The sequence below is a fragment of the Acomys russatus genome, chromosome 9, assembly GCF_903995435.1.
Source record: "Acomys russatus chromosome 9, mAcoRus1.1, whole genome shotgun sequence".
Classification (NCBI taxonomy): Eukaryota; Metazoa; Chordata; class Mammalia; order Rodentia; family Muridae; genus Acomys; species Acomys russatus.
In genome coordinates, this window is record NC_067145.1 from 63,289,469 (window position 1) to 63,315,614 (window position 26,146).

Consider the following 26,146-nt stretch of genomic DNA (forward strand, 5'->3'; position numbering starts at 1 on the left):
GTCCCCACCTTGTACTGAAAATGCTTATCCCTTAGACAGAATGTTGTGAAAATTCTGCCAAACCTCAAAAAATTATGTTAGTATAATTTTGTTAGCTATGCTTTTAAAATGATGTCTTATTCTAAAACTACATAAAGAGAATTCTATTTACTTTCAATACTGAAATATAAATAATATAGAAAAATTGGGTAAATTGCTGTCATAAGTAATAAATGTAAGCTATACTGCTTAAAATAAACAAATGTATTTTAAAAGTGAACTTGGGGCAGGAGGCTAGAGCGATGGTTGAGAGCTCCTACTGTTCCTATAGCGAGTCCAGGGTCAGCTCCCAGCACCCACACAGCTGCTGACGGCCTGCTATGACTGAGTTCCAAGACATCCAACACCCTCTTCTGGCCTTCCAGGCACCAGGCACACATATGGTGCATATATATTTTTTCAGGCAAAATAATATACATAAAATAAAAATAAATATATATATATTTAAAAGACATATAAAGTAACACATGTTCTATAAATGTTTATCATTTTTTTAGTCCCTAGTAATATATTCTAGGCACTGTATTATAAACTAAGAAGGACTAGTAAAGGGACAACAGAGACAGGTAGCAGCAAGAACAGCTAAGGAGAGAAGGTCCCGAGGAAGAGCAGAGCTGGGGATCTCTGACTTAGAGTCCTTGCCTCAGAGGAGGTCCAGGTGGTCAGGAAGGTGCTGGGTGTGGCTTTGTTGAGTCTGTGTAAGTGAGCTTGGGCTAAACTGCAATGGGAACAGAGATATTCAAACAACACTTGTGCCCCTCTCTTTGGCTACCAAACTGTAACCTTCTGTCCACTGGGAGGGACACTGTGATTTGATAGCTATGATGGAGTCCAAAAACAAAACCTCTAAAAACAAAAGAGGCTTCCACTCTATGCATATAAATTCATCTAGGGATAAAAAATTCAGGACTGCAAAGAGTGGAGATTTTACATACCACAAAAAAGACTTTTTCAAAAGTAAAGCTCTTTAATCCCCCTTTTCCTTCAGCTGAGACTTATTAAAAAGTTTCAGTAAGAGAATGGAGGCATCCTGGGGCCAAAGTCCCTTCCCTAGGAGGCTGCCTCAGCACTAACCTTCTATTATGTTCCAGCCTTTGTCTTGTTGATTTCTATGAATTGTTACCATAACCACAGGCAGAGTGAAGAAGAAAGCTACACACACACACACACACACACACACACACACACACACACACACACACACACACACACACACGGACCTACATGTGCAATTAACAAGCCTATCCATCAAACTAAGGATCAGTGTTAGCTGGCAGCGGAGGGGGTAACTAGGGAAGCAACCCTGCACAGAGACTAGATGAAGACATGCTACGTGGAAGAAATTTACAAACATTTGGGATAAAAGTACAAAACTAAAATTTGGTCGAAACACTGTTATACTCAAATATAACTGAAGGGGCAGAAGAGACCTACTATAAAACATTACAAACTACAGACCCAAATACAGAACCAGAGGGAGCATCCTGTATTTTGCTGGATCAGAGTATTACACATCAATCTCTAACACATGGTTTATAATAACTGTAAAGTTATAGAATGTACACTGATATACAGTACCACCTAAGTGCTAAGCTTTTTCCCTTTGTTACTCATACAAGTTAAAGAACAGTTTATTCTAGGCTGTTGACTGCATTTTACTGTCTCATGACCAAGATACTAAAACGTTAAATCAAGTATAAAACTTTCTACCAATATTGTTAATATTATGAAAAAGTCTTAAAGGAACCAGATGAAATACAGCTTCTGATTGCTGTGCTCATTTAGGTAAATGCTTACCTGAGCCCACATGGCCAGCATATTTGACAAGACATTTGCCAGTCTCTATGCTCCACAACAAAGCCGTGTGATCTACAAGATGAAGAAGCCATAACTTAGCCATCACTAATTTTACAGTCCCTTTAAAAATACAGTAACACTCTTAAAATGGTAAGTCCTATCACCCCTAACAGTTATTTTTATGTTGTGTGTATGGGCACTGTGCATGCACGTCTGTGTATGCAGTACTCGTGAAGGACAGAAGAGGGCACTGGATCCATTAAAAGACAGTTCTGAGCTACCCAGTGGTTGCTAAGAATCAGAAATCGAACCCGAGCCTCTGGAAGAACTGCCAGTGCTCTTAACCACGGAGTCATCTCTCTAGTCCCCCAGAATCTTTGATTCTACTACTTTGTACAATTCAACTGACCTGAGAAATGGTTCCAGATCAGAGAGGCTGTGGCTTGTCTGAAACCACAGAACTGGAAATGGACAACTGACTTGGTTTTCTAGACCATGACACCAAGACCATCACATGTGCAACTGGCACAAAGAAGTCACAGTTCCATTATTTTATCCAAGTATTAGCACTTTTCAGAACACACTGTAATTCTCAAGTTCAATTAGCCTCCAAAGTTAGTTAAATTATATGAAATAATGGCTATTCCTTTGGACCTTACCCTCCCACAGGTATTAAGATGGGAAAAGGAGAATTAAAGAAAATTCTGGGAAGAACTACTTGCCAATTATAAAAAAAAAAAAAAATTCAGAAATATTAAAAAGAATCCCCTCCTTTTTTAACTAATACTCTCAAAGCACGCAAGATGTTTACGTATGCGAACAAGTGCACAAAGGAGAAGAACCCCTCAATACTCTAACTGCATTTCTCGTTCTTTTACTGTTTAAAATCAGAATCTAAAGAGAAAAGGAACTTCTCACAAGCTAAGAAAGTCAGTCTCAACCACCAACCATCATTCTTAATCTTAGCAATTTGTACCTGAAGAGTTACAAAAATATGAGACGAAGCTAAGCTTTCACCAACTATCCTGCTATGGTGAGATCTACCTTGTGATCCTCAAGAGCCAACTCCTCTGACAACTCAATAAATAGGCTGGAGAATATGTACTCTTTGGTTGCTTATGTAACATTTTCCCTTCATTGCTCAAAGAAAAATTGCAAACCTGTCCCCATATCAGAAGCACATCTGGCTTAAAAAAGAACAAAGCCAATCAAAAACATATCTTATGTTTAAAAAATATCACACCTCAGCTGTTTCTACCATTCAAATACTGACACCCTCACATCATTTAGCTGAAGCAAATATCCCCTTTCTCAAAAACAAGAGTCCAGCGTAGGCCATGACATCTACCCACAGGAAGACTATAAAGGAAGACTCCAGGTCTCAGGAGAAGTGGGCGCTCCCATGTCAAGGCAAAGGATTTTTTTGTTTGAGAGACAGTGTGACAGGATTTTGTATCACAGCCCATGCTGGCCTGGGACTTGAGGTCCTCCTGCTTCTACCCTGGGTTCTGGGACTTCGGCATATACCACCACAACTGGATCCAAAAGCGTCCGTTTTAAGAACTCTTCCACCACACCTTTGCTTCCAGGCACTGTTTGCCACTGTCAACTCACTTCCATCACTTATCAATCAAAGCCACATCTTAATATGCCAGCGGCAACAGTGCCTGGCTCACCGGCAGATGCGGTCCCAAGAACCACAGGCTGTGTCCTTGCAACACTGACATCCCAGATGCCGTCCCTGTGGCCAATATACTCCTTCACAAGCTGGCAGATGGCCCTTGATGTGGTAGTCTTAAAGCTGGAGACAATCTAAATTGAGAAGAAAAGAAGCAATTTTATTAAATTTTTCTATGTTAAAAAAGGCAAAACAGCAAAAAACCACGTAAGTCACTTAACAGGATATTATAAATACCACCGGAATATAATACAAGCATAAACAGAACTGAGATGCCTTGCACAGTAAGGCTACTCTCACTCAGCTTGTTATCAGAGGCTTCAGAAAAATTTCCCCACCTACCTACCAGGTAGGTAGCATCTCAATGCAGAAGAAAGGCACAAGTGGACCTTCAGGACATTCTTCCCCAAATCTTAAATCACCAAACAAAATCCCCCATCTTGAAAATACACAGAGAGAGAAGGAGAGAGAGATGAGAGAAAGAGAAAGAGAGACAGAGACAGAGAGAGAAAGACAGGGAGGGAGGGAGAGGGAGGGGGGAGGGAGAGAGGGAGAGAGAGAGAGAGAGAGAGAGAGAGAGAGAGAGAGAGAAGGGGGAACACAGAAACAACCACCGAAAAGTTGAGAGAAAGATGCCCCAAACTATTAGCACCAGAGTGTGTTCATAGAACTTTCATTTTTCCTGAATTTGGTCATTTTATACCAACTACATATCAAAACAACACAGTACATGCTGTAAGAGGAACCGAAAGACCACACTGTAACAGATGAGGAGGTTTGTTAAAGACTGTTTATTGAGCACTTGCTTGAAGCCATGTGCCACACTGACGGAGACAAAGCAGAGATACAAAGGCCTTTTAGAAGCTCACAATCTAATGGCAACAGACACGAGATGATACAGACAACAAGAACACGCAGTAAGTCTCTGTCTCATGTATGATACATAGAACAAACAATTCTTATTTTCCTTATAGTGAACAATATAAAAGCAAGGAAGAAACTAAATGCAAAAGTTTCCTTCAACTTTTGTCATGAAGCTATTCTCAGATAAATGTAAAATTTTCCACATTTAAGTAAACCAGAAAAATACAAATAATGATGAATCTATAAAATCAAGCAAAAAATTAATAGATTCCTACAGCTTGCTTTTAACAATGATTCCACAGAGCCTAGGGCATGTATATAAATGTACTCTTACATAAATATATGAAGACACAATCTGTTACATCAATTAGGTATGTGCTTGCAGATTATCCCCAACAAAGTAAAGACAAAAACAGAGACTGAAATTTTACAAGTAATATAAACCAATTCTATTTAGCTTGATTTAAACTTTACAGAAAATAGAAAGGGACTTGTTCAAATCTCAAACCGATCACTGTCATCTTGTCTTTCTGAAAGCTAGTCTCCCTCCTAAATCAACAGAAGTATCCCTCTACAATGTATATAAGCTTCTGCCAGACAGAATTACATTTTAATGGGAGAGAAGTCACAGGCTACATAAAGCTTGTCACCATCTTAAGTTGTGGTATATTACATTTTCCAAGTCTCTCCACATTTCAAATATAAAGAATGCTATCATAAGAAGCTACTGAGCCACACATTTCTTACCTATACCATTCACAGGCAGAATGGAAGAGGCACTACCACAGGAATACAACTTTGTACTTTAGATATGGGATAATATTCTGTTCATAAATACTGTGGCTTGCCATCTCACATGCCATTTTCATAACACTCATTATGCTTTTTAAAAAAAAATGACTTAAACCCGGGCATGGTGGTACACGCCTTTCACTGCAGCCCTCTAGAAGCAGAGGCAGGAGGATCTGCATTCTAAGCCAGCCTCGTCCACATAGTGAGTGCCAGGACAGTCAGGACAACATAGAGACTCTGTCTCAATTTAAAACAAAAAATAAAAAAATAAAAAAATAAACAAACCACTGATTTGGTCAAGATTACAAAGAGACCCAACAAAACAACTGCATTACTTAGAAGGAACATCACAACAGCAGAATAAAGCAATGTGTGATGTTTTCCCATCATCCTAACTTTTTTTTAACTTGAATACAACCTAAAGCACTTTAAAAACAAACCAGAAAGGCTTGTTTCTACTACAAAACAAAACAAAAACAAAAACAAAAAAAAACTTTCTAAAGAATATTCGCAAACATCTCCTTGGGTTTTTCTTTAAATCAGTTTTCAGGGTAGACTGTCCCCCACCCCACCCAACAAGCATTAGCAACCAGTCATGAGCTGCCCAGGGAAGGTTTGCTTCACACCCTTCTGCACTCCCACTGTCCCACCCAACACACTACTTGCCTTTCATGGCTCTGAGTCACAAGGAGGGCAAGTAACGAATCTAGACTGTAGCACGTTCTGTGTCACTCATGCTTAGCTCTAAAGCCAAGAATCCATGCTGTGGTACAAGTCAGAATGCATCATTACTAAATTATCTCTTCGGTGCCAGGTGTCTTCATTTCATGATTGTTGAAGATGAGTACAGACAGTGTACAAACTGCTGTACAGTCCATTAGGAATATGCTTCTGGCATGTTCTAATCCTAAGATGGCTGCCATTAAATACGTTAGAATCTAATATATGTTCAAAGCAGAACACTATCGTGCATGTCCTTTCCTGTGTCCAAACCTTTCTTTCTTTTTCTTTTTTTTTTTTTTTTTTTTTTTTTTTTTGCTACATATAAGCATATCTTCCTCTACTTCAGAAATAACCAGAGAGTTTTTAATCCTAAGAGCACACATTGCATACACAGAATTGTAGGCATCAGAATTACCTATTTAAGATAATGTAGCGGACAATGAAGAACATATTTTTACAGCTCACTTTGAGGGAAACCTGAGTTAGTTACAAATTCAAAACTAGGATGAACTCGGCATGACCGCAGACAGGAATCCAGTGACACAGCAGCTAACATCCCAGACGTCATCACAGCACACAGCAGCACAATGCCAGCACCACACGTTCTAGCCGAAATAATCATTACCAACGTCTTTTAAATAAGGAAAGCAGACAGAGAGGCTAGACTTGCCCTCTTAGCTGCAATTAACCTCACTGTTCTGTCCAAATAAATGACTGTCAGTCCAAGACAATGGATTATAAAAATAAAAAGCTGGTAATACATATGTAATCATAGTACAAATTTCAATTTTTCCTCTCACTTTTAATCAAAGGAGTATACAGTCACCAAAGTTAGGTAATTAATTTATTTTTTACATATTGAAAATATTCCAAATTAGAAACGTACAATATTACCTAAAAATACTATTATACATTAACTTTCCAAACAATTAAGTCCTTGCCACTTCAAGTCAGTACTAAGCACGTTAAAAGAAAAACTCTTTGACTGTCCCTATATGCCTCAGAACACCCTCATTTCCTTCGCATACTTAGGAAACTGAAAAATAATAATGAAACATAACTTGAGCCCATGTATTTATCTAGTATCTATCTATTAAGCCAATTAGCCATACAAAATATATTATTCTTCTAAAGACAAAACATTAAAGCACAAATGCATCAATCTCATCACTGAGTTAGTATCTGAGTTAGTATCTAACTTAGTCCCTAAGCATCTACGTTCTAAAGCCAATTACCAATGGATGTTTCTAGAAACCAGACATTTTTCTATTACACATTTCTAACTGGAAAATATGTAAGTTAAAGTACACGTCTGCACACCGTAAGCACCACATGACTGGCTCCAGAGCCAGTGCCTTGCATACCTTGCTGGTGGAAGCCTTGTAGGTGGTCTTCAGCTTCTGAGAAAGCTGACTGGTGCTGTGACTGGCTGTGGAGACAGAGAATCAACAATCAAATACCCTCAAACTCAAGAACCACAGCATTGCAAAGTGCAGCTATGTCTTAGAAAGAACAGGAAACTCAGAAGATATGTGCACCGCCCCGCCCCCCAGACATGGGAACAGCAGCAGCACTACAACAAGGACCCAAGCTCTTTCTCATCTGAAATCTACCTGAATTATATATTCCACGTTTAGCTTACTGCAGAGAGCAAACGAGTCAGTGTCTTTCATTAAGTCCCCGTTTCCTTAACAGGTAACCCAGACACAGCACTGTACAAACGTCTTACCTTTGGTTTTGAGCTGCCCCTTGCTCAGTTCTGCCCCATCGATCGCTTGTCCTTCACCAGCTAAGCGTTCATTAAGAGTATCAATTTCTCTGCGCACTGGAAATAAAAACCGTTTTCTTTTGAGAGATGCAGACTGTAGTCTTATATTCGCATCGAGAGCTTACATACATAAGCATGCTGTGAGTTGGGACTGTCAAAACAAAGACATGGAAAGCACTCTAAAAAGCAAGGTGACAATTTATAGTTTCCTAACACTCAAGCCATCATTCCAAGCACAGTAAGTCACCAGAAAAATTCAAAGGAAAAAAAAAAAAATACAGAAAATGTTTTCCTTTAAAGAGTATAATGGGGCCAAAGGGTTATATAAATTTCCTCTTGTGTTTCTTTTAATCACATGTAAGGATTAGCTTATAAAAACAAAACAAACAAACAAAAAAAAAGAAATGAAGCTAATTCAAAATACTTTTGACTTACCTCTAATAACGCAATGTGATTTTGGAAAATTTTAAGAGAGGATATATTAAAGTTTATATAACTTATGGTATGCTTGGTATATGAAAAATGAAATGTATTCATTTGGTTTAAAATTGTAATTTTGATTGTTCTATCTGGTAGCCCCCTCGAAGATTCTCAGGCCCTAGCCCTTTAATCTGTTAACATGTTATCCTACAAGTTGAGGGTTCTGCAGAAAGGGAGGTCACCCTGGAATATCCAGGGGCTCAATCAAGTCACATAGTCTTAGGACTAGAGCAGACAGAAGGCAAGTCAGAGAAGAAACAAGAGAAACCATCACACATCACCAAAGGAGATGAGTACATGAGCCAAAGACAGTGACAGAGGGGCCTGTCCTAAAGGCACAATTAACTGTGGCCTGTCACTATACGAATAAGCAGGAAACGTTTGTCCCTAGAGGCTCAAGAAAGGAGCATAACTCTGTCAGGACTTGACAGCATCTTGGAAGAGTCATGCTAGGGCCCACAGAACTGTAAGACAATGTTTTTATACTATTTTATGTGTATTGGTGTTCTGCCTGCATGTAATGTCCATACACCACATGAGTGCTTGGTGCCTTCAGAGGTCAGATCTCCTGAAACTGAAATTACCAACAGTTTTAAGCAGTTATGTGGGTGCTGAGAACTGAACCCAGAACTTGTGGAAGAGCAGCCAGTGCTCTTAATAGCTGAGCCATCACTCCAGACGCAACAATATATTTAAGTCAACATGTTTAACAAACAGAATAGAAATTAATAGCATGATGAATCTCAGCTCACAAGTCTCTATGGGTAGGTAATAAATTTTTAAATACATTAAGATATAAGATACTCACATTCTAAGTTTTCAATATAAAGATTTTCAAATTCTCTTTCTATCTGACCAAACAGTTCCAGCAGTGTACTGCGAACCGAGGAAGGCAGTTTAGAATCCTGTACAAGAGAAATATTTTTGTTTAAAATGAATGAATGAATCACGTTAAGACCAGATAATACTTTTTTTTCAAATTGAATTATTATTTATCTCTTACTTCATAACATCATACATTCTATTTCTTACACATATGAAGGTTAAAGAATTTAAAACTTAACTAGGGATGTAGCTCGGTGAGACCATGTACTTAGCATGCACCTTGGGCTCAATTCCCAAAACTCAAAATAATTAGATTCAAGTTTCTACAAAGGAAATAACTGTCAAAATGTATTCCTAGAGGAATACAAGATTTAAGAGCAAACATGTTTCAAAATAACGTGTTATTTCACACATGTGAACATGGTTCTCTGAAGAAACTGACTGACAAAGCACAACATAATGACTGTAGAGATGGAATGTTGCAGACTGAGCTCCCAAATGATCTGATCAGCCTTCAGCTCTTCCTAACAGCTACTTACCATCAGCCTCTGAATCTGACCTAGCACCCTGACTGCTGGGTAAACCTTTTAGAACGCACTGTTAAACTCGGCACACCTCAAGCACCCACCAACCCTAAAGCTGAGACTGTCAGACCATCTCATGCTCTGCTGCAGCCTGCCTACCCGACGTCCTAGCAATCTATGTAGTCAGTGCTCTGCTGCAGCCTGCCTACCAGACGTCCTAGCAATCTATGTGGTCAGTGCCCTGCTGCAGCCTGCCTACCAGATATTCCCAGCAATCTATGTGGTCAGTGCCCTGCTGCATGACATCCTTCTGCTATGTGACAGCAAAAGGCCTGCAGTCTCTTCACGACAGAGTGTGTTACTCAGGTGAACATAAGCTGTGTTCTTGGGCCTTGGTCACATGTATTAGACTCAGATCAGACTTTTTCCTGCTGGAGGAAATGCTCTGTTTTGCACTGACACGGAGGGAGCATGAGTTTACTTTATTCAAAACTTCCTGAATTTGTAGAGAAGCAAGGCCATTCCCAAAAGTGAAGCTATGGCACAAACAGCCTTTAGACTCTGCCACCGCTGTTTAATAAAGAAAAGGGAAAGGGAAAAGCTACTTCAGTGGACTATGCACTAACAGAGAGGTGTACCTTATCACCTAATCACACCCACTGTGCTTCAAGCACAACAAACTAGCGACTTCCTATAACTGCAACTACCACCATGATGACGACAGGAGGAGAAAGAAGATCTTGCCCACAAGAGCAAATGTCTAGCCGTCTAGGCCCCACACAAAGCAGACCCTGAGCCACACTCTTCACGCTTCTGCACATCTCCCTCCCACCTCAGCCTCTCTAACGCGAGGACAGCAGGAAGCAGCAGCAGCTCCAGCACAGCTCCACATTAAACAAGGAACACGAACAAGGCACCACGGAAGTCAAATAGAAGACTATTTGATACGCCTGTCTAGCCTACTCTAACCTCCACAAGAGAGCTCTCTACATAATAATCAGGGAGTGTGCCCCTCTTTGCCCCAGCACACAAACTATTTTTTCAAAAATAAAAATCTCAAAGTACTTCTATATTAATATTCCAATATTTAAGTAACATCAATATAAACTTCAAATCATTTTTCAAAGTTATATATAGCACCAACTGTTGAGAAACAATAAGTTGCAAATTTTAAAAATATTCATACACACAATATTTATTAAATTCCACCTCAAGTCAACTTCTTAGGAGTATAAATTTTAGAAAACAGTAAACATTTCTGCAATTTGTTTTTCAATAATCGTGTATCATAAATTTTGTAAACTACTTAAAACACAAACATGCTGGCTTAAACAATGAATCTGATAGAAATGGTAATCTTAACATCCCTCTAAAAAACTTCACACAACTGAAGATATGGACACTAACACAGTACCATGGAGATTGGTCTCCACCGTCTTTTGATACTGTTCCTAATAGCACACGTCTCTACTCTCCAGAGCTGCCCACTTACACCCACCATGCCAGCTGCACATCAGCACACATCGCTCTCTTCCCCACTGTGATGGGAAGGCCCCACCGGCCACTCACAGACCATGCTGGCTGGGTTCTCCAATTAACTCTACTCAGTAAACTATAAGCACTATGTAGCCAACATGGGAAACGCAGAGAGCACTAGAGCAGTGCACAGGCCTAGGTTGCTCAGGTGAAAGAACTGTGAATTACCTCGTAACGGCTACTATGAGATACAATGACCCCGATGTTCTACATCACAATGCAAGACAACACTAAGAATATATGTACCTATTGTAGGAAGTAACTCTAGAATATGACAGCAAACAAAGTAGAATTTTCAGTGCTAGAAATGTAAGTCAAAAAACTTTTAAGAACCATTTTAGATTATTAAGAACTATTTTAGATTATTTGTCTACAGTATCCAATTAGTAGCTACTGGCCATATATGACTTCTTAAATTTCAATGTAATTTGTTTTTTGTTTTTAATATACATTTTTAAATCCTAAGTCACACCACCCATGTTTAACTGCCTACATGTTATGTCTATCTTGTGGCACCTTTATTAAAGGTGATAATACTTCCACCATCAAAGAAATCCTACCACACAGCTGTAGTCTTACTCTCTCAAATGGATGAACCATGCCCCAAACCTGAATACCCCTGAAGTGGCCAGTAAAATGCAGTCATAATGGTGATCCTAATTAATTATGACTGGTGGCGTTACAAGAGTTAAGGAAACATACAAAGAGAAAAGACCATGAGGATGCAAAAAGGTGGAGTCACAGCTACAAATAAGGCCTGGGAGGCCTTCCACACCTTCATCTTGGATTTCACCCACCAGAACTATGAAAAAAAATTATATTATCTAAACCACCTAGTTTATAGCACTTTGTTACAACAACCTAGCAAAGTAAATGCTGTCAAAGATTTTCATGTTTTTTTGTATCCATCACTAGTTTAAAATGTAACTTTTTATAGAAAGTAGACAAGGACAGGGTTGACCTTCTATATTCAAAGTTCCACACCTACAGCGTCAAGCAACTGTAGATCAGAATAGCCAAAAGCTGGAGAAGACACAGCATGGCAGAACAGGATGTGAGGAACTGTGGCAGAGGATTCCAGTCCACGGTCAGAGTGGTCTACAGTAGCAAGACCCTCTCAGAACACCAGAAAGGAAAGATACATAGTGTGGCCAAAAACAAGAACAAAGCAAAACTGCACAACACAGCACAGCCTTCACTGCAGCAGGTGGCCAACTCTCACCATCAGTTCCTACGCACACGTGACAGTACTGTCGCAGCAGCATCTACACTGTATCAGCTGCGGCAGGCCATGATCCTCCTGGGTTTTCTAGGGAAGCCCTACTGCCCCTATAGAATTTATATACCAGAAGTCCCACGCAGAAAGCTGCTTCCGCAGTTATACATTTCTCAGATTCAAGCCTTTTTAATCCTACAGCATTAGGACTGATGCAGTGTAACTGTAAAAAATGGTTATGAAAGTATAAGTGCATACTTATACAGGCATTGCTGTGTATAATTATTTGACTAAGGCGTGCTTTAGGATCTAGGCCCCACAGTGATACTCTTCAGCATCCTACCATTTTGACATCTATAAAGACACTAGAAAAGCAGGAACACACCGCGCCGTCAGCCGCTAAGTGCAGCACACTCATCAAAGGACCGTATATTCTATTCACTATAACCAAGACGAGGAGAAAGGCAAGTTAAGTCACCCCAGAGAGCAGAAATAACATCAAAATTTTAATTCTCCCCTTTTCCTGAAACATTAGAAGTCTAGAGCTAAAGCTCTTCTAGACAACTATCCTGTGCAAAGAATAAAATGAGTCCATATTTTCATATCTGTACCTTTTACTGTTATTATTATGACTATATTAAGCTTAGCCAGGCATGGTAGCACACACCATTCAGTAATCCCAGCACGTGGGAGGCAGGGACAATAGAATCTCTGTGAGTTCAAGGCCGGCCTGGTCTGCATAACAAGTTCCAGAATGGCAAGAACTACACAGGGAGACCAGGTTTCAAAATGATGATGATGATATTGATGGTAAACAACCAAAACGATCTAATTCTGTCTGAGTGCAGGGCTGAGTTCACTGTGCTCTTTTACAGGTACGCCTTTCCTCTGCTCGAGAAACCTACATGCATTAGCTATTTCAATTACACTACAAGCAAAGCAATTATCTTTAAAGTAGGCACTGGCCAATGCTGACTTACTTGTCCTTCTAACATTTCTCTTGGCAGTCCAGTCCTCTCTTGTTCTGAGCTGTTAGTTCTTCGTATAGAAAGGCTATGAGATTTGCGCTTTTGTTTTGCTTGGCGAGCAGTTGAACAACTTCCGCTTTCTGTGGGCATTACTTCTAGAAGGTAGTGTCCTGGTCACTCCTGCAATAAGCTAAACACAGCAGGAAAAAGAAGTACTTCATTTCTGATACAGCAAATTGAAATAATCAGCAGACAAGGAAGGATGTCTCACTAAGGTTAGTGCTCACTAAACAGTACAGAACTCAAGTACTGAAGTCAGTTATGGCGATTCTTGTTTAAATCCTTCTCAACCCTGTTTTAGCTATTCTAGTTCCTTAATATAACCTAATTTTCAAAATATTTATCTCAAAAATTCTTGCTTTAGGGGTTAGAGAGATCACTTGGTGGTTAGGAGCACTTGGTGTTCTTCCAGAGGACCTGAGTTCATTTCCCACACCACAAGACGCTGACACCCCTGTGTACCGTCCAGTCCCAGGGAACCTGACGCATTCTGGCCTCCCCTGGCACCAGGCATACATGCTGCATAGACATACATGAAAGCAAATCACCCGTGCAAGTAAAAAATAAAAATTAATTCTTACTGTAACTTTAAAAAGAACTTCGCTCACTATCAATTTTGGACTTCAAACCTATGAAAACACTTGACCTTTCATCAGTTTCCAGTTTACTATTAAATGAACAACCCAAATCACTAAAATATCTTTTTTATACTTTTTAGCATTTTAAACACTACTTCCTTTGTTTTTGCATGTTAACTGCTAATATACAAAAATACAAAAGATTACTATGTATTGAGCTTGTATCTAACATTATTGCTGAATTTCTTTACAAATTAAAAAAATATTTTGTACACAGTTTATTTTGTCATGTCTTAATTGTTTTTTAATGCAAATTACTGTTCCACCTAAAAGATAAAGGACATTTCCTCCCTTTTGATTTGTAAATCTTATTTCCTTATACTTTTGCCTAGAAATTTTAGTACAGCCTTGTTTTTCCAATTTGAAGGTAAAAATAGCCATGCCTTCACCACTGAGAATAAAGCTAGCTACAGATCTTCTATAGCTATTTACCAAGTTGACATTTCTTCCTCATGCATTTTTAATGAGCTTACCTGACTGTCATGCTTTTATGGTCTTTTTTTTCTTTTTCTTTTTCTTTTCTTTTTCTTTTTATGGTCTTTCTGAGACAGGGTCTCTCTGTGTAGCCCTGGCTGTCCTAGACTCACTTTGTAGACCAGGCTGGCCTCGAACTCACAAAGATCCTCCTGCCTCTGCCTCCCAAGGGCTGGGGTTAAAGACGTGCGCCACCACGCCCGGCCACACAGACTAATTATTTTCAAATGCAGATCAATACTGACACCCATGGAAATTCATTTTCCCTGTGTTTAGAATTTTACACTGGGGGTGGGGAGATGGCTTGGCAGATAAAATCATTAACTGTATAAGCCTGATGCTTCAAGCTTAATCTCCTCGACATACATTTTAAAAACAAAAAACAGAACACTGTGGTTCTATAGTCCAAATCTGTACTATATACCAACGAGCTGTCTGTCTGGACCACACAATACTTGTGGCATGAGTGTTGTGAGGAACCTCCCACTGACTTACGTCCCCACCAACAATGTACAGAGCTCCCCTTTTCTCTAGTCCTCAACAGCATTTGGTCGGTTGGTTTTTTCTTGAAGATAGGTGTGCTGGCTGATACAACTAGACACAAATCCAGACATATCTGGGAAGGAGCCTCCACAGACTGGCCTCTGGCAAGCCCTGGGGGCACTACCTTGATTGATGACTGGAGGAGAAAGGCCCTGGGTGGAGAGTAAGCCGGTAACCTGCACTCCTCTACGGCCTCTGCTTTAGCTCCTGTCTCCAAGTTCTCACCTACAGTTCCTGCTTTGGAACAGACTATGAGCTATAAAATCAAATACACCCTGTTCTCCCAGAGCTGTATTTGGTCATGATGTTTATCACAGCAAAAAATAGAAAACCAATTATGAGCACCAAGCCATGGTGGTTCACGCCTTTAATCCTAGCACTTGTGAGGCAGGCAAATCTCCAGGTTCAAGACCAACCTGACTAGAGTAGGTTCCAGGACAACCAGGGAAACACAAAGAAAAAAAGAAACAAACAAAACAAAAACAAAAACAAAAGGAAGAAGGCGGCCCACTCAGACAATAGGCATTCTGATTAAGTGAGACAAACCTCAACCCAGTTTAGATTTGCAGTTCACTGATGGATAAAGATGTTGAACATTAGCCATTTGTATTTCTTCATTTGATAAGTATTTGTTTGGGGCTGGAAAGATGGCCCAGTGGTTAAGAGCACTGGTTGTTTTCCCAGAGGACATGGGTTCAATTTCCAGCACCCACATGGCAGCTCACAACTATCTGTAACTCCAGTTACAGATCTGATACTCTCATGCCTCGCACCAATTGTAAAAATGATTAATAAAGTAAAAAAAAAATCTTTTAAAAAGGTATTTGTCCAATTGGTTTTCCTATTTACTGACTTACTGATTAGATTATTTGCTTTTTGGTACTCAATTTTTAAAAGTTCTTTATACTCTGAGTGTTAATCTCTCATTAGACAAATACATATCTAAAAACCACCCTCCCGCTCTGGAGGGCGCCTCTACACGCTGCTGCTTTTTTGCTGTGGAGCAGCTTTTTTAGTGACTGCAACCTTGCTAATATTCCTACAGGAAGTTCTTGACTATGACTGTATCTTGAAGTATTTTTTTCCTCTAGCAGTTTCAAATTCCCCATCTTCCATGAAGATTCCTAATTCATTTTGAGTCAATTTTGTACAGGGTAAAGATTCTAATTTCAATCTATTAATATGAATACAGTTTTCCCAACACAAATGTATGTTTTCAACACCTGTCAAAAATCAGATGCCTCTAATTACATGATTTTATTTCTGGATCTTAAAAGTTTTATGATGTTGAATTTAAAATCTTTGTCAAATAATTTTAATCATTGCCATATCTGTGCTAGCCCTGATTGTTTTTCCTTGTTTTTCTTATTATCCCTGGCTGTCCTGTAACTCTTTGTTGACCAGGGTGGCCTCAAATTCACAAAATTTCTGATTTTTGCTGAGCCCCTGGCTGTTCCTAGGTTGCAGACTTGTACAGGATCAAACTAGGATATATGGTGGAAAAACAAAAGTCAATCCTATGTTACTTTTCAGATCCCAAAAGACCTAACCAGGCTATCTGCCTTTCTCTATATTATAGTCTTACATTTGTTTTATGTATACTGCCTGGGGTTCCTAACTGGACTTCATTTCCCCTATGGTAAATTATTTTTGTTAGTCTCCCCACCCCACCCCCTTTTTCAAGAGCTGTGTTTTTCCTTCTGGAGGTCTAACTTCATCAGGGGGTTAAGTAGGATCATTTTATCACTCAAGGGGCCTCTATAATGTTGGTATGTTATCAGCAAACACACAGGCATCTGACATCCTGGATTTAGTAAACTAATGACAATATCTAGTCTCTCTCTCTCTACTAGAACAAGGTATCAACAATCTTTGCTTTCATAAGAATCCTGGATTTAGAATTTTTCACCTACAATTCTTATTTGTGAAGGTTTAGAAACAACTCACAGAAGAGTAGACAGGAATGAAAAAGCAGTTTTCACCATTTAGTCAAATATCCAATTAAAGTTCTTCACTATGCCAGGCATGGTGGCGCACACCTTTAATCCCAGCACTCGGGAGGCAGAGACAGGTGAATCGTTGTGAGTTCGAGGCCAGCCTGGTCTACAAAGGGAGTCCAGGACAGCCAAGGCTACACAGAGAAAGCCTGTCTCAAAAAAAAAAAAAAAAAAAAAGTTATTCACTAATTTTTCAAATAAACTAGCTAACTCAGCTTAACTGCTGCTGCAGTTGCTTTAAATCCTGTCAGAATTTGCAAGAGAACACTTGTATATCTAAGAGCCTTATTCTTCATCCACTCCAATTAAAGCATACACAAAGAGTCTCATTTTAGCACTCTGTATGCAGTCCTGTTACACAGTTTATTTCCAATTACTGCCTCACGTTTTCTGATCTGAGCCATGCTGTCAGCTTTCACTCCAGGCATCCCAGGCAACAGTCCTAGTTGTCTGGAGCGAATGAGTCATGTGGGAACCCAGGAACTTGTCAGGTGCTTTTTGTCCGGATGACTATCTTTTCCTAACAGCCACTGATGATGTAAGATTAACAGCTGGGAAAGTAGACTGGACTTAGTAAAGCTGGTCTTCAGTTTAAACAAGATGGCAATGCAAAGGCCAAAACCAGCACTGGACCCACCCGACATGTCTGTAGAGCCACAGCTTCAAATCCGGCTGTGAGTCTGTAGCTCCTACACCAGGAACAGCAGCCCCTGTCACGCTGTACTGCCGTCAGCCTCTCTGTGTAACACCTTCTCGTCTTTCCTTCTGCCTCTACGTCCTCCACCTATTTCCTCAGCCATCTGTACTAGTCCTGTGCCTGTTGACTTAACTGAATTAAGAAACAAAGAGGTCATTAATGAAACAGGCATTTGAGTATATCTGAGAGAACTTTTCCAGAAAGTTCCAGAGCGGAGAGGAGGACACACATCTGTACAGGGCAACCTCAGGGCTGGGGTCAGGGCTGAAGGAAAGGAAAGGAAAAAGCTGGCAGAGCAGCAGCTCGTTCCCTGCCCCCAACTCCTGGCAGTGTGTGGCTTGACGGGCTGTGTCCCTCTCAACTGTGAGCCACAGTAATCCCGTCCCTGCTTACGTTGCTAAAATCTGGCCTCAGTGATAAGAAAAATAACTAATGCAGGTCCTGTTATAATTTCCTTCCATTCACACAACCTCAAAAAAGTATATGAAGGCTACAAGCACCATCTTCATTCCAAATCATATACTGGTGTTAACAAAAAAGTAATTAGAGACGTAGGGGCAGGAGGACCAAAGTTCAAAGCCAGCCTTGGCTGAATAGAGAGTTCAAGGCCATCCTGGGCTACCCAAAACCCTCTCAAAAACATAAAAAGATGGCTCAGAGATTAAAATCCCATGCTACTCTCCCAGAGGACCCAAGTTCACTGCAGGAAATGAACGTGTACATGTCACCAGTGCCTGCAACTCCAGCTCTAGAGCAGTGGTTTTCAACATTCCTAATGCTGCGACACTTTAATACAGTTCCCCGTGCTGTGGTGATGCCCGACCAGAAAACTATATTCATGGCTACTTCATAACTATCATCTTGCTACTGTTATGAACCATAATGTAAATATTGGTGTTTTCCAAGGGTCTTAAACAACCACTGTGAAGGTCGTGACCCACAGGTTGAGCACAGCTGTTCCAGAGGGTCTGATTTTCTTTTCTGGCTTCTGTGGCCACTGCACTCACATGGCATGCACTCACGCAAACATAATTAATTAAATGTTTGATTTACTAAAAAAAAAAAAAAAAAAAAATTGCTATGCTAGGAAGAAGGACAATGAGGCTGCTTGCAGTTGTAAAAGAAATACTGAAATAGTACACACAGAACCCAAGCTGGACAAGTGAAAACAGAAAGAATGGAGCGTAAATGGGAGAAAGTCAATGATGGGAAGAGCTAAGGTTGGAAAGCTACTACAGAGGGCTGCCTGTGAGACCAATAAATACAGAGGCCCTGATCCTCAGACAAGATCCCTGTGAGACCAATAAATACAGAGGCCCTGATCCTCACACAAGATCCCTGTGAGACCAATAAATACAGAGGCCCTGATCCTCACACAAGATCCCTGTGAGACCAATAAATACAGACGCCCTGATCCTCACACAAGATCCCTGTGAGATCAATAAATACAGACGCCCTGATCCTCACACAAGATCCCTGTGAGACCAATAAATACAGAGGCCCTGATCCTCACACAAGATCACTGTGAGACCAATAAATACAGAGGCCCTGATCCTCACACAAGATCACTGTGAGGTAGAATCTTCAAATTCAACTAGTAGTCTGACAGTATTTTATAAAATAAATGGTGTTACTCAGACAACTGAAAAGAGAAAGAAAGCTGTTTCACTCTGAATATAAGACAGGTCTAGGAAGCCACAGTGGCACATGCCTTTAACCCCAGCACTGGGTGAAAAGCAGTGGGGAGAAGCAGATGGATCGCTGAGCTCAAGGCCAGTGCGGTCAACACAGAGAGTCCCAGGATAGTCAGGGCTATATAGAGAAGAACTCTGTTTCAAAAGAAAACAGGTCGGGGGGGGGGGGGCAGTATTGTTCAGTGGAAGGAAACTGATGGCTAAGCACGGCTGAGACCGTGGGTTTCAGCACCAGCACCACACACCAAAAAAAATTTTCTTATTTTTAAAAGCTACTTTTCACTTGTATACATTTTTAAAAAGAAAGAAATAGATAGCATCAATAGATAGTTATTTTCCTTCAAAACACATCTACCTAATTCAATAGGACAGTTCAGCACATTAAATAGAAACCAAAAATATAGTTTTCTCCTGAACTATTAACTGCTTTATGGATGTCAAACTCATTTGTCCTTATTAAATGCTGTCACAGGCCTATCCTCTTCTCTGCTACTTCTAAGCAAGCATGTATGTCTCCAGCTTTAGTACAGCATATTTAATAAACATAGACTCTCTACACACTGTTAGTGCACTGACCTCAGCACCTTGGCAAATGGTGTAGCATTACACAGCATCCATGAACACCTAGCTCTCTCTCTCTACACAAAGGCTCTTTTTAGTACTTTTGTTCAATATTAAGTTGTTATTACCTACATTATCAGATTTCTATTAAATACATACAACCAAAAAGGAAGCCTGTTGAAGTAGTTTTTAAATGCAATACAACAAACTCTTAATTTATGCTCTTGAAATAATATAAAGCATTACTCTCCACTTCATACCTTGCAAGAAAATTTTTATTTTTCTTTCAAAAAGAAAAGAAAATACAGCCAGGCAGTGGTGGTGTACACGTTTAATCCCAGTGCTCAAAGAGGCAGAGGCAGTCAGACCTCTATGAATTTGAGGCCAGCCTGGTTTATAGAGTGAGTTCCAGGACAACCAAGGCTATACAAAGAATCCCTGTCTTGAAAAAACAAAACAGAAAAAGAAAAAGAAAAAAACAAACAAACAAACAAACAAAAAAACCCTGATTGATTTCAAAATAAATTCCTGGGTTTTTAATATTAATTATTTGAAAATGAATTGTTATATGATTTGCGGGCAGTAGTATAAGCTATAAAATGTCACTGGCTACCCAGAAGCTCAATAAAGTTACTAATACTATTAATACCTTAAACAGTTTGTTGTAATAGTACTTTTACATTAACTTCGAGAGGGCTGAAACACCAGTGTAGTATCTAACCAGTATCAGGGGAGAGAATGGTCTCTACAAGCAACCTGGGAAATCTGTCACCAGCAGCTAGTTGCTTAAAATGTTTTGCCTCTGGTAATATGAAGACACAGGATGCATACTTATCGATTCTAAGGATGACACTGAGCTGACAGGCTTCACTAATTAAATAAGCGGACACCAAGATATTTTAATCTTAATAACCTAAAAAAAAAGAAATTCAAATATAGAATAAAACTTAATAGAAATAAAAATATTTTTCCTTAGAGAAATCAGGACAGGACAGCTAACAAAACTCTTAGTACCACTGCTGGGGGAAATACGCATCCCCAAGGATTTTAGCTCAAGTCAAGGGCAAAGTAAGTTAATAGACCAACATGCCCATATACAAAAAGAAGTATCTACACTGGGTAAGAGAATCAGAAGGTTTTCTGTCCAGAGATTTTTTTTTGCAAGAAGGCTTGATATACACAACTTCCCAACAGCAAAATGTGGCTGGCATAAACACCAAGGTCACACTGTTATTACATGCGGCCACTGGCCACTGCCCTACTGTCTCCTAGAGACAACACTAATAGAAGGCCTCTATCCACTTTGGTCAGATCATATTTATATACTTTGCTCAGTATGGGGACTAGATGTTAAAGGGGATTCACAAATACTCGAATTTTATCGGCAAAGTAACCAAAACAGCAAGGAAGATTGCATAATTGATTATTTCTTAGAAAAAAGAAGAGTATCCTGGAGGCATATTATCTTAAGGTGTATTGCTTAGAGGTAAACAATTTATTTCAGTAATGCTTTAATGGCATACTTCGTGAGCCAAAATAATCAATGTAGGGAAACCCATCCGAACTTCAAAGAAACTGCCCAGCAACCTACTTTCGGGCAAGATGGTGGTGTAGAGCTAACGGACCTAGTCTCCAAGCACAAGGAACATCTAAGAGTTCAATTTAGATGATGAAATCTCTAAGAACCTGACAATCGTTCGGTCATGCCTGCTCTCAGACTGGAACGACATATTTATGCGACTTTTTGGTAAAACTGGCCTGTTGAGATGCCTTAAAACTAATGCCTGTCTTCGGAGGTGGAAGTGTACAGGACAGAACGAAAAGGAGAAGTCTTCAGAAAGGGGAACAAAGGCGTGGCCAGGGTTTACCATCACTCAGCATCCGCTCACCCCTCGCTCTCCGACCCCGGCCCTTCCGCCTTCCCCAGAGGCCAGCCCCCGTCTCTGCGGGGTTGAAGCCACCATCTTCGCAACCCTAGGCTTCCCCCCCAAGGCCACACGCAGCCAGACAGACGCCGCTTGGGGACAGGGGACACAGAGAAGCCAAAGGAAGCGCGCAGGGTTAGGACAACATCCTTCGTCCACCTCGAAGCCTTGACCTGGCTCGTCCCCACCGCTACCCGGACACCTCACCTCCCCCCCCCCCTCGGGGGCACTCGGGAAGGACGCCAAGCCAGACAGCTGGGAAGATGGCGTCACCTGTCACAGCAGCAGCACTCGCCTCCACCTGGAGCCAGCCCAGGTCTCACTCAACTCGTGGGTCCCCCGACGCCGCTCGCAGGACAAATCCAGAGCAGCTTAGAAAACCGGCCGGTTCCCGCACTTGACACGACCCGGCGACACGAACTGGCGCGCCCGCACTTCCGGTAACTGCGGAAGTCCCGCCTCTAGGTATGCTCATAAGAAAAAAAAGCCCACAGACCGGAAACCCCCGCCCCACGCCCAACGGTTGCGGAAGTTCTTTTCTGGTTTCCTTCGCACGGTCCCAGGGGGCCTGCTGCGTGCGGGCCGTCTCTGTTTTTGGCTTGCGGCTTTGGAACCGGTTCCTCTTGACCTCGACTGTAGCCTACCTGTGCGCTGAGCCAAGACTCAGAGAGTGACTGCAGGAGAACGAGTATGGCGCCCCCTGGCGGCGCAAGCAGACCTTGCTCTTCCCCTGTCAGGAGCTTCCCCAAGATGCCAGTCTATAGCTACTGCTAGACCCCCAAAGTCTGCACCCACACAGTGTATGCGATCCTTCAGGAATGGCTCCGAGACACCCGGGAGCGTCGGCAACATTGGAAAAGCGCCGGCAGCCTCCGGGCCCGTAGGTACTCACCACTGCAGGGGTTCCGGTGAGGGGTCCACGGTCAGGCAGGTTTTAAGTCCATCTGCCCTAAAAACTCACGCAAGCCCAAGAACTGGAAAGGAAAATAATCTATTAAAGTGCAAAGACAAGTGTACTATTTAACGTAATCGGTTTCAGAATCTCTCAAATTCTTTACAACCTGACTTGCAAGAAATCGCTTCTCTCCAGCAGGGCTCTGTGGGAGTCTTGCTATCTGCCTGCAGGAGAGCCTGGTGGAGATAGAACTATTAATATTTCAGCTTATCTGCAGAAGATGACTCACCCAGTTTCCTTCTGAAATATCTGATCACCATTGGCTAAGAAGAGAAAACAGAATCAGCTGTTCACTGCAAAAGGCGGGACTTGGGCTGCTTCTCCACCCCCTCTCCCCTTAGTCTAGGTTGGGAAGACCTACATAGCAGGCTGGAACCATTATGTAAACAGCCTTGTCTTTACGAGCAACTTTAACAAGATGTTTAAAACTCACCTAAAGTAAAGGCGTAAAAGCACATTCCTTCTATATGGGTCAACATTCTTCCTCTTCCGATAAAATAAAACTAAAGGTTCAGAGTCAAGAAGCAGTAATGCAATATGTTTGCAAAAGAAGAAACAAATTTATGGTATTTGGAGACTCAAATAAGCAAAGCATCCTGTACAAGAATTTGGAGTGGCTTGTGTATTCAATATATTAATCACAGCCTACAACTAAAACCAACTCTATAAAATGAGCTAAGGAAAAAATTCGACTTCTCAGAGAAATTATTGTCAAACTTGGAGGCTGTGATATTTAAGTAAAACTTTTAGTAAAAAACAAATGCATAAGCCATTCTGCCATTAATGGCAGCCAGCAGAAAGCACTGTAACCACAATTTCATATCCAAGTTACATTCCACTAGGTTCGCAACAAAGCAGCCACATTTGGACTGCACCTAAGATCCTGTTAATGGAAGTATACTTTATCTTTAATATATTTAGGGTTCCACATCAAAAACAAAAGCAAAAAAACAACAACAAGCAGAAAATAAGGCGTGGTGCTTTGAGTAAAATGGGCCCCATAGGGAGTGGCACAAGTAGGAGGTGAGGCCTTCTGAGGCAGGTGTGGTTTGACGGAGGGAGTGTGTGCCTAGGGACAGACTCTTTGAGGACTCGGAAGCTTGAGTCTGGCCAGTGTGTCTCAGCTCCTTTTTAAGCACCAGGCCTGCCTCGCGTGCTGCCAGCCATGCTTCTCACCATGACAATAAAAGTCCTCTGAAACTGTAAGCCAGTGCCCATTCGGTGTTTTCCTTTATAACAGTTGCTGTGGTCATGGTGTCTCTTCACAGCAAGAGAAACCCTAATTAAGACATAGGGGCTGGAGAGATGGCTGTCTGTTAAGAGCACTGGGTGCTCATGCAGGAGACCCAGGTTCAATTCCCAGCACCTACACGATGTCTCACAACTGTTGTAATTCCAGCTCCAGGGAATCCAATAGCTTGTTCTCACTCATGGTGTATGTACATACATGTAGGCAAAACATAAATACACATAAAATAAAAATAAGAAAAGTTTAAAGAAAAAAAAAATTCCAGAGTTACAGAATAATCGGCAGAAGTGAAACTCTGCATAATATTAGCCATTTAGAAACAGCTGTGTGCATCTGAGTTACATAAAGGAGACTTACGAAAGTATACTGCACTTGTGCTGTGAATTCCAAGTCCTACATTTCACCATCTCAAGACAATATACAAAGACGTTATTGTTTATGGTTGTGAGCCTAGCCTTTAACGGCTGAGCCATCCTTTAATCCCAGCACTCGGGAGGCAGAGGCAGGCGGATCGCTGTGAGTTCGAGGCCAGCCTGGTCTACAAAGTGAGTCCAGGACAGCCAAGGCTACACAGAGAAACCCTGTCTCAAAAAACCATTAAAAAAAAAAAAAAAAAAAAAAAAAAAAACAAAGACGTTATTGTGGAGATATCACACCCCCCAGTCTTATGGCAACATTTACATCACAGAGTCTTCACAAAATACAGTGTTGAAATGCAAATAACGTGATATTGTGTTAGTTTTCTGTTGCTATGATCAAGATGCCTGGCCAAAAGAGAGGGGGGGTGGGAGGAGCATTTTTTCTGGCACATGGTTTCAGGGGGATTAGTTCATAGGTACTTGTGAAGGATACCATGGTAGTAGGAACATTTGACATAAGAAATTCTTCACCTAATATCAGACAAGAAGCAGAGAACAAGGCAAGAAGAAGCCAGGAGTAATATACTCTTAAAGGCTTACCTCAGCCTTAGGCCCCACCTATAGCGTTTCCTGACTCTCCCAAAGTAGTAGCCCTTTCTAGGGAACATGCATCCCAAATGTGAACCTGTAGATAAGATTCTGTATTCCCATAACATTTTAACCTTGGGCTCCAAAGACTCATGGTCACCTGGTAATGCTAAATGTGTTCAGTCTACTCCCAAGAGGCCCCAGACTATGACAATTCCAAAGTATGCTCCAAAGGGTAAGTTCAAGATTTATTATTTTTTAAATTATGTTCACGTGTGTGTGTTTGAGAGAAGGTATGAACACATTAATACAGGTGTTATAGGCCATTATAAACATCTGGACATAGATTCTAAGAATCAAGTGTAGATCCATTATAAGAGCAGTTTTTACTGTTAACAGCTGAGCTATTTCTCCAGCCACCTCAAACATTTAAATTCCAAGTTTCTTCTGAAACCCAAAACAAACTTAGCTATGAGCTCATATTAAAACAAGTCCCATCTTCCAACATTCAAAGGCACAAAACAAATATTGCTGTTACACAGGATGAATAGGGAAGGATTCAAAGGTATAATTCCCAACTTTGATCTCTTTGCATGCCACGGACCACTAGCTCAGTCGGGGATAGGTCCTTGGTGTCGGGAGTTCTTGGAGCGTCAGTAAACAGAGACAGATGAGGTGACACATGGATGAGTTTTCATATCTGAGTCTATTTTGCAACCTAGCAGTCTAAGTTTTTAAACATACATTTCAAAAGCAGGGGGCTAGCGGTTACATTTTCCCACAGAGCAGTTTCAAGGGAGTCAGTGAGCAATCAAGCATACACTGTTCAGGTACAGATTGCAAAGTTATTGTGTTGCCATACTTTGAATTACACTTTGAATGAAACAATACAAAGTACAGGACACATAACAGAAAGACATCATCACTCCTAAGTTACTGGCTTAGTATCAATATGGATGTGCTTTCTTAGTCCAGGGCCAACGTCCTCTCCCTAATGAAACTTGTGCTTTCTACCTAGAGTCTTTTGAAATACTCCAATTCTTTGTAGGCCATAGTGTAACCTATTAACTAATGATTAATCTCTAGTCATGTCTCTTTTAGAAGTTGAAGTGAAGCAGAACTACTTCGGCCACGGACAGTCCCCAGCTGCAGTCCCGGGCCAGGGACTCATAGCAACCATTGCTATGCTTGGGGAG

At 40.9% G+C, this 26,146-nt stretch overlaps 1 protein-coding gene across 1 annotated transcript in view; it reads right to left on the bottom strand.

Annotated features, from left to right (window-relative positions):
• The window catches only part of Wdr37 (WD repeat domain 37), a 54,774-nt gene extending 32,506 nt beyond the window's left edge, over window positions 1-22,268 (bottom strand). The window contains 7 exon segments of the mRNA XM_051151454.1: window positions 1,837-1,908; window positions 3,513-3,648; window positions 7,258-7,322; window positions 7,623-7,718; window positions 8,950-9,046; window positions 13,223-13,400; window positions 22,073-22,268. Of these exon segments, the coding sequence (XP_051007411.1) occupies window positions 1,837-1,908; window positions 3,513-3,648; window positions 7,258-7,322; window positions 7,623-7,718; window positions 8,950-9,046; window positions 13,223-13,360 (604 nt within the window). The 5' untranslated portion in view covers window positions 13,361-13,400; window positions 22,073-22,268.
• Window positions 22,269-26,146: the final 3,878 nt, after the last annotated feature.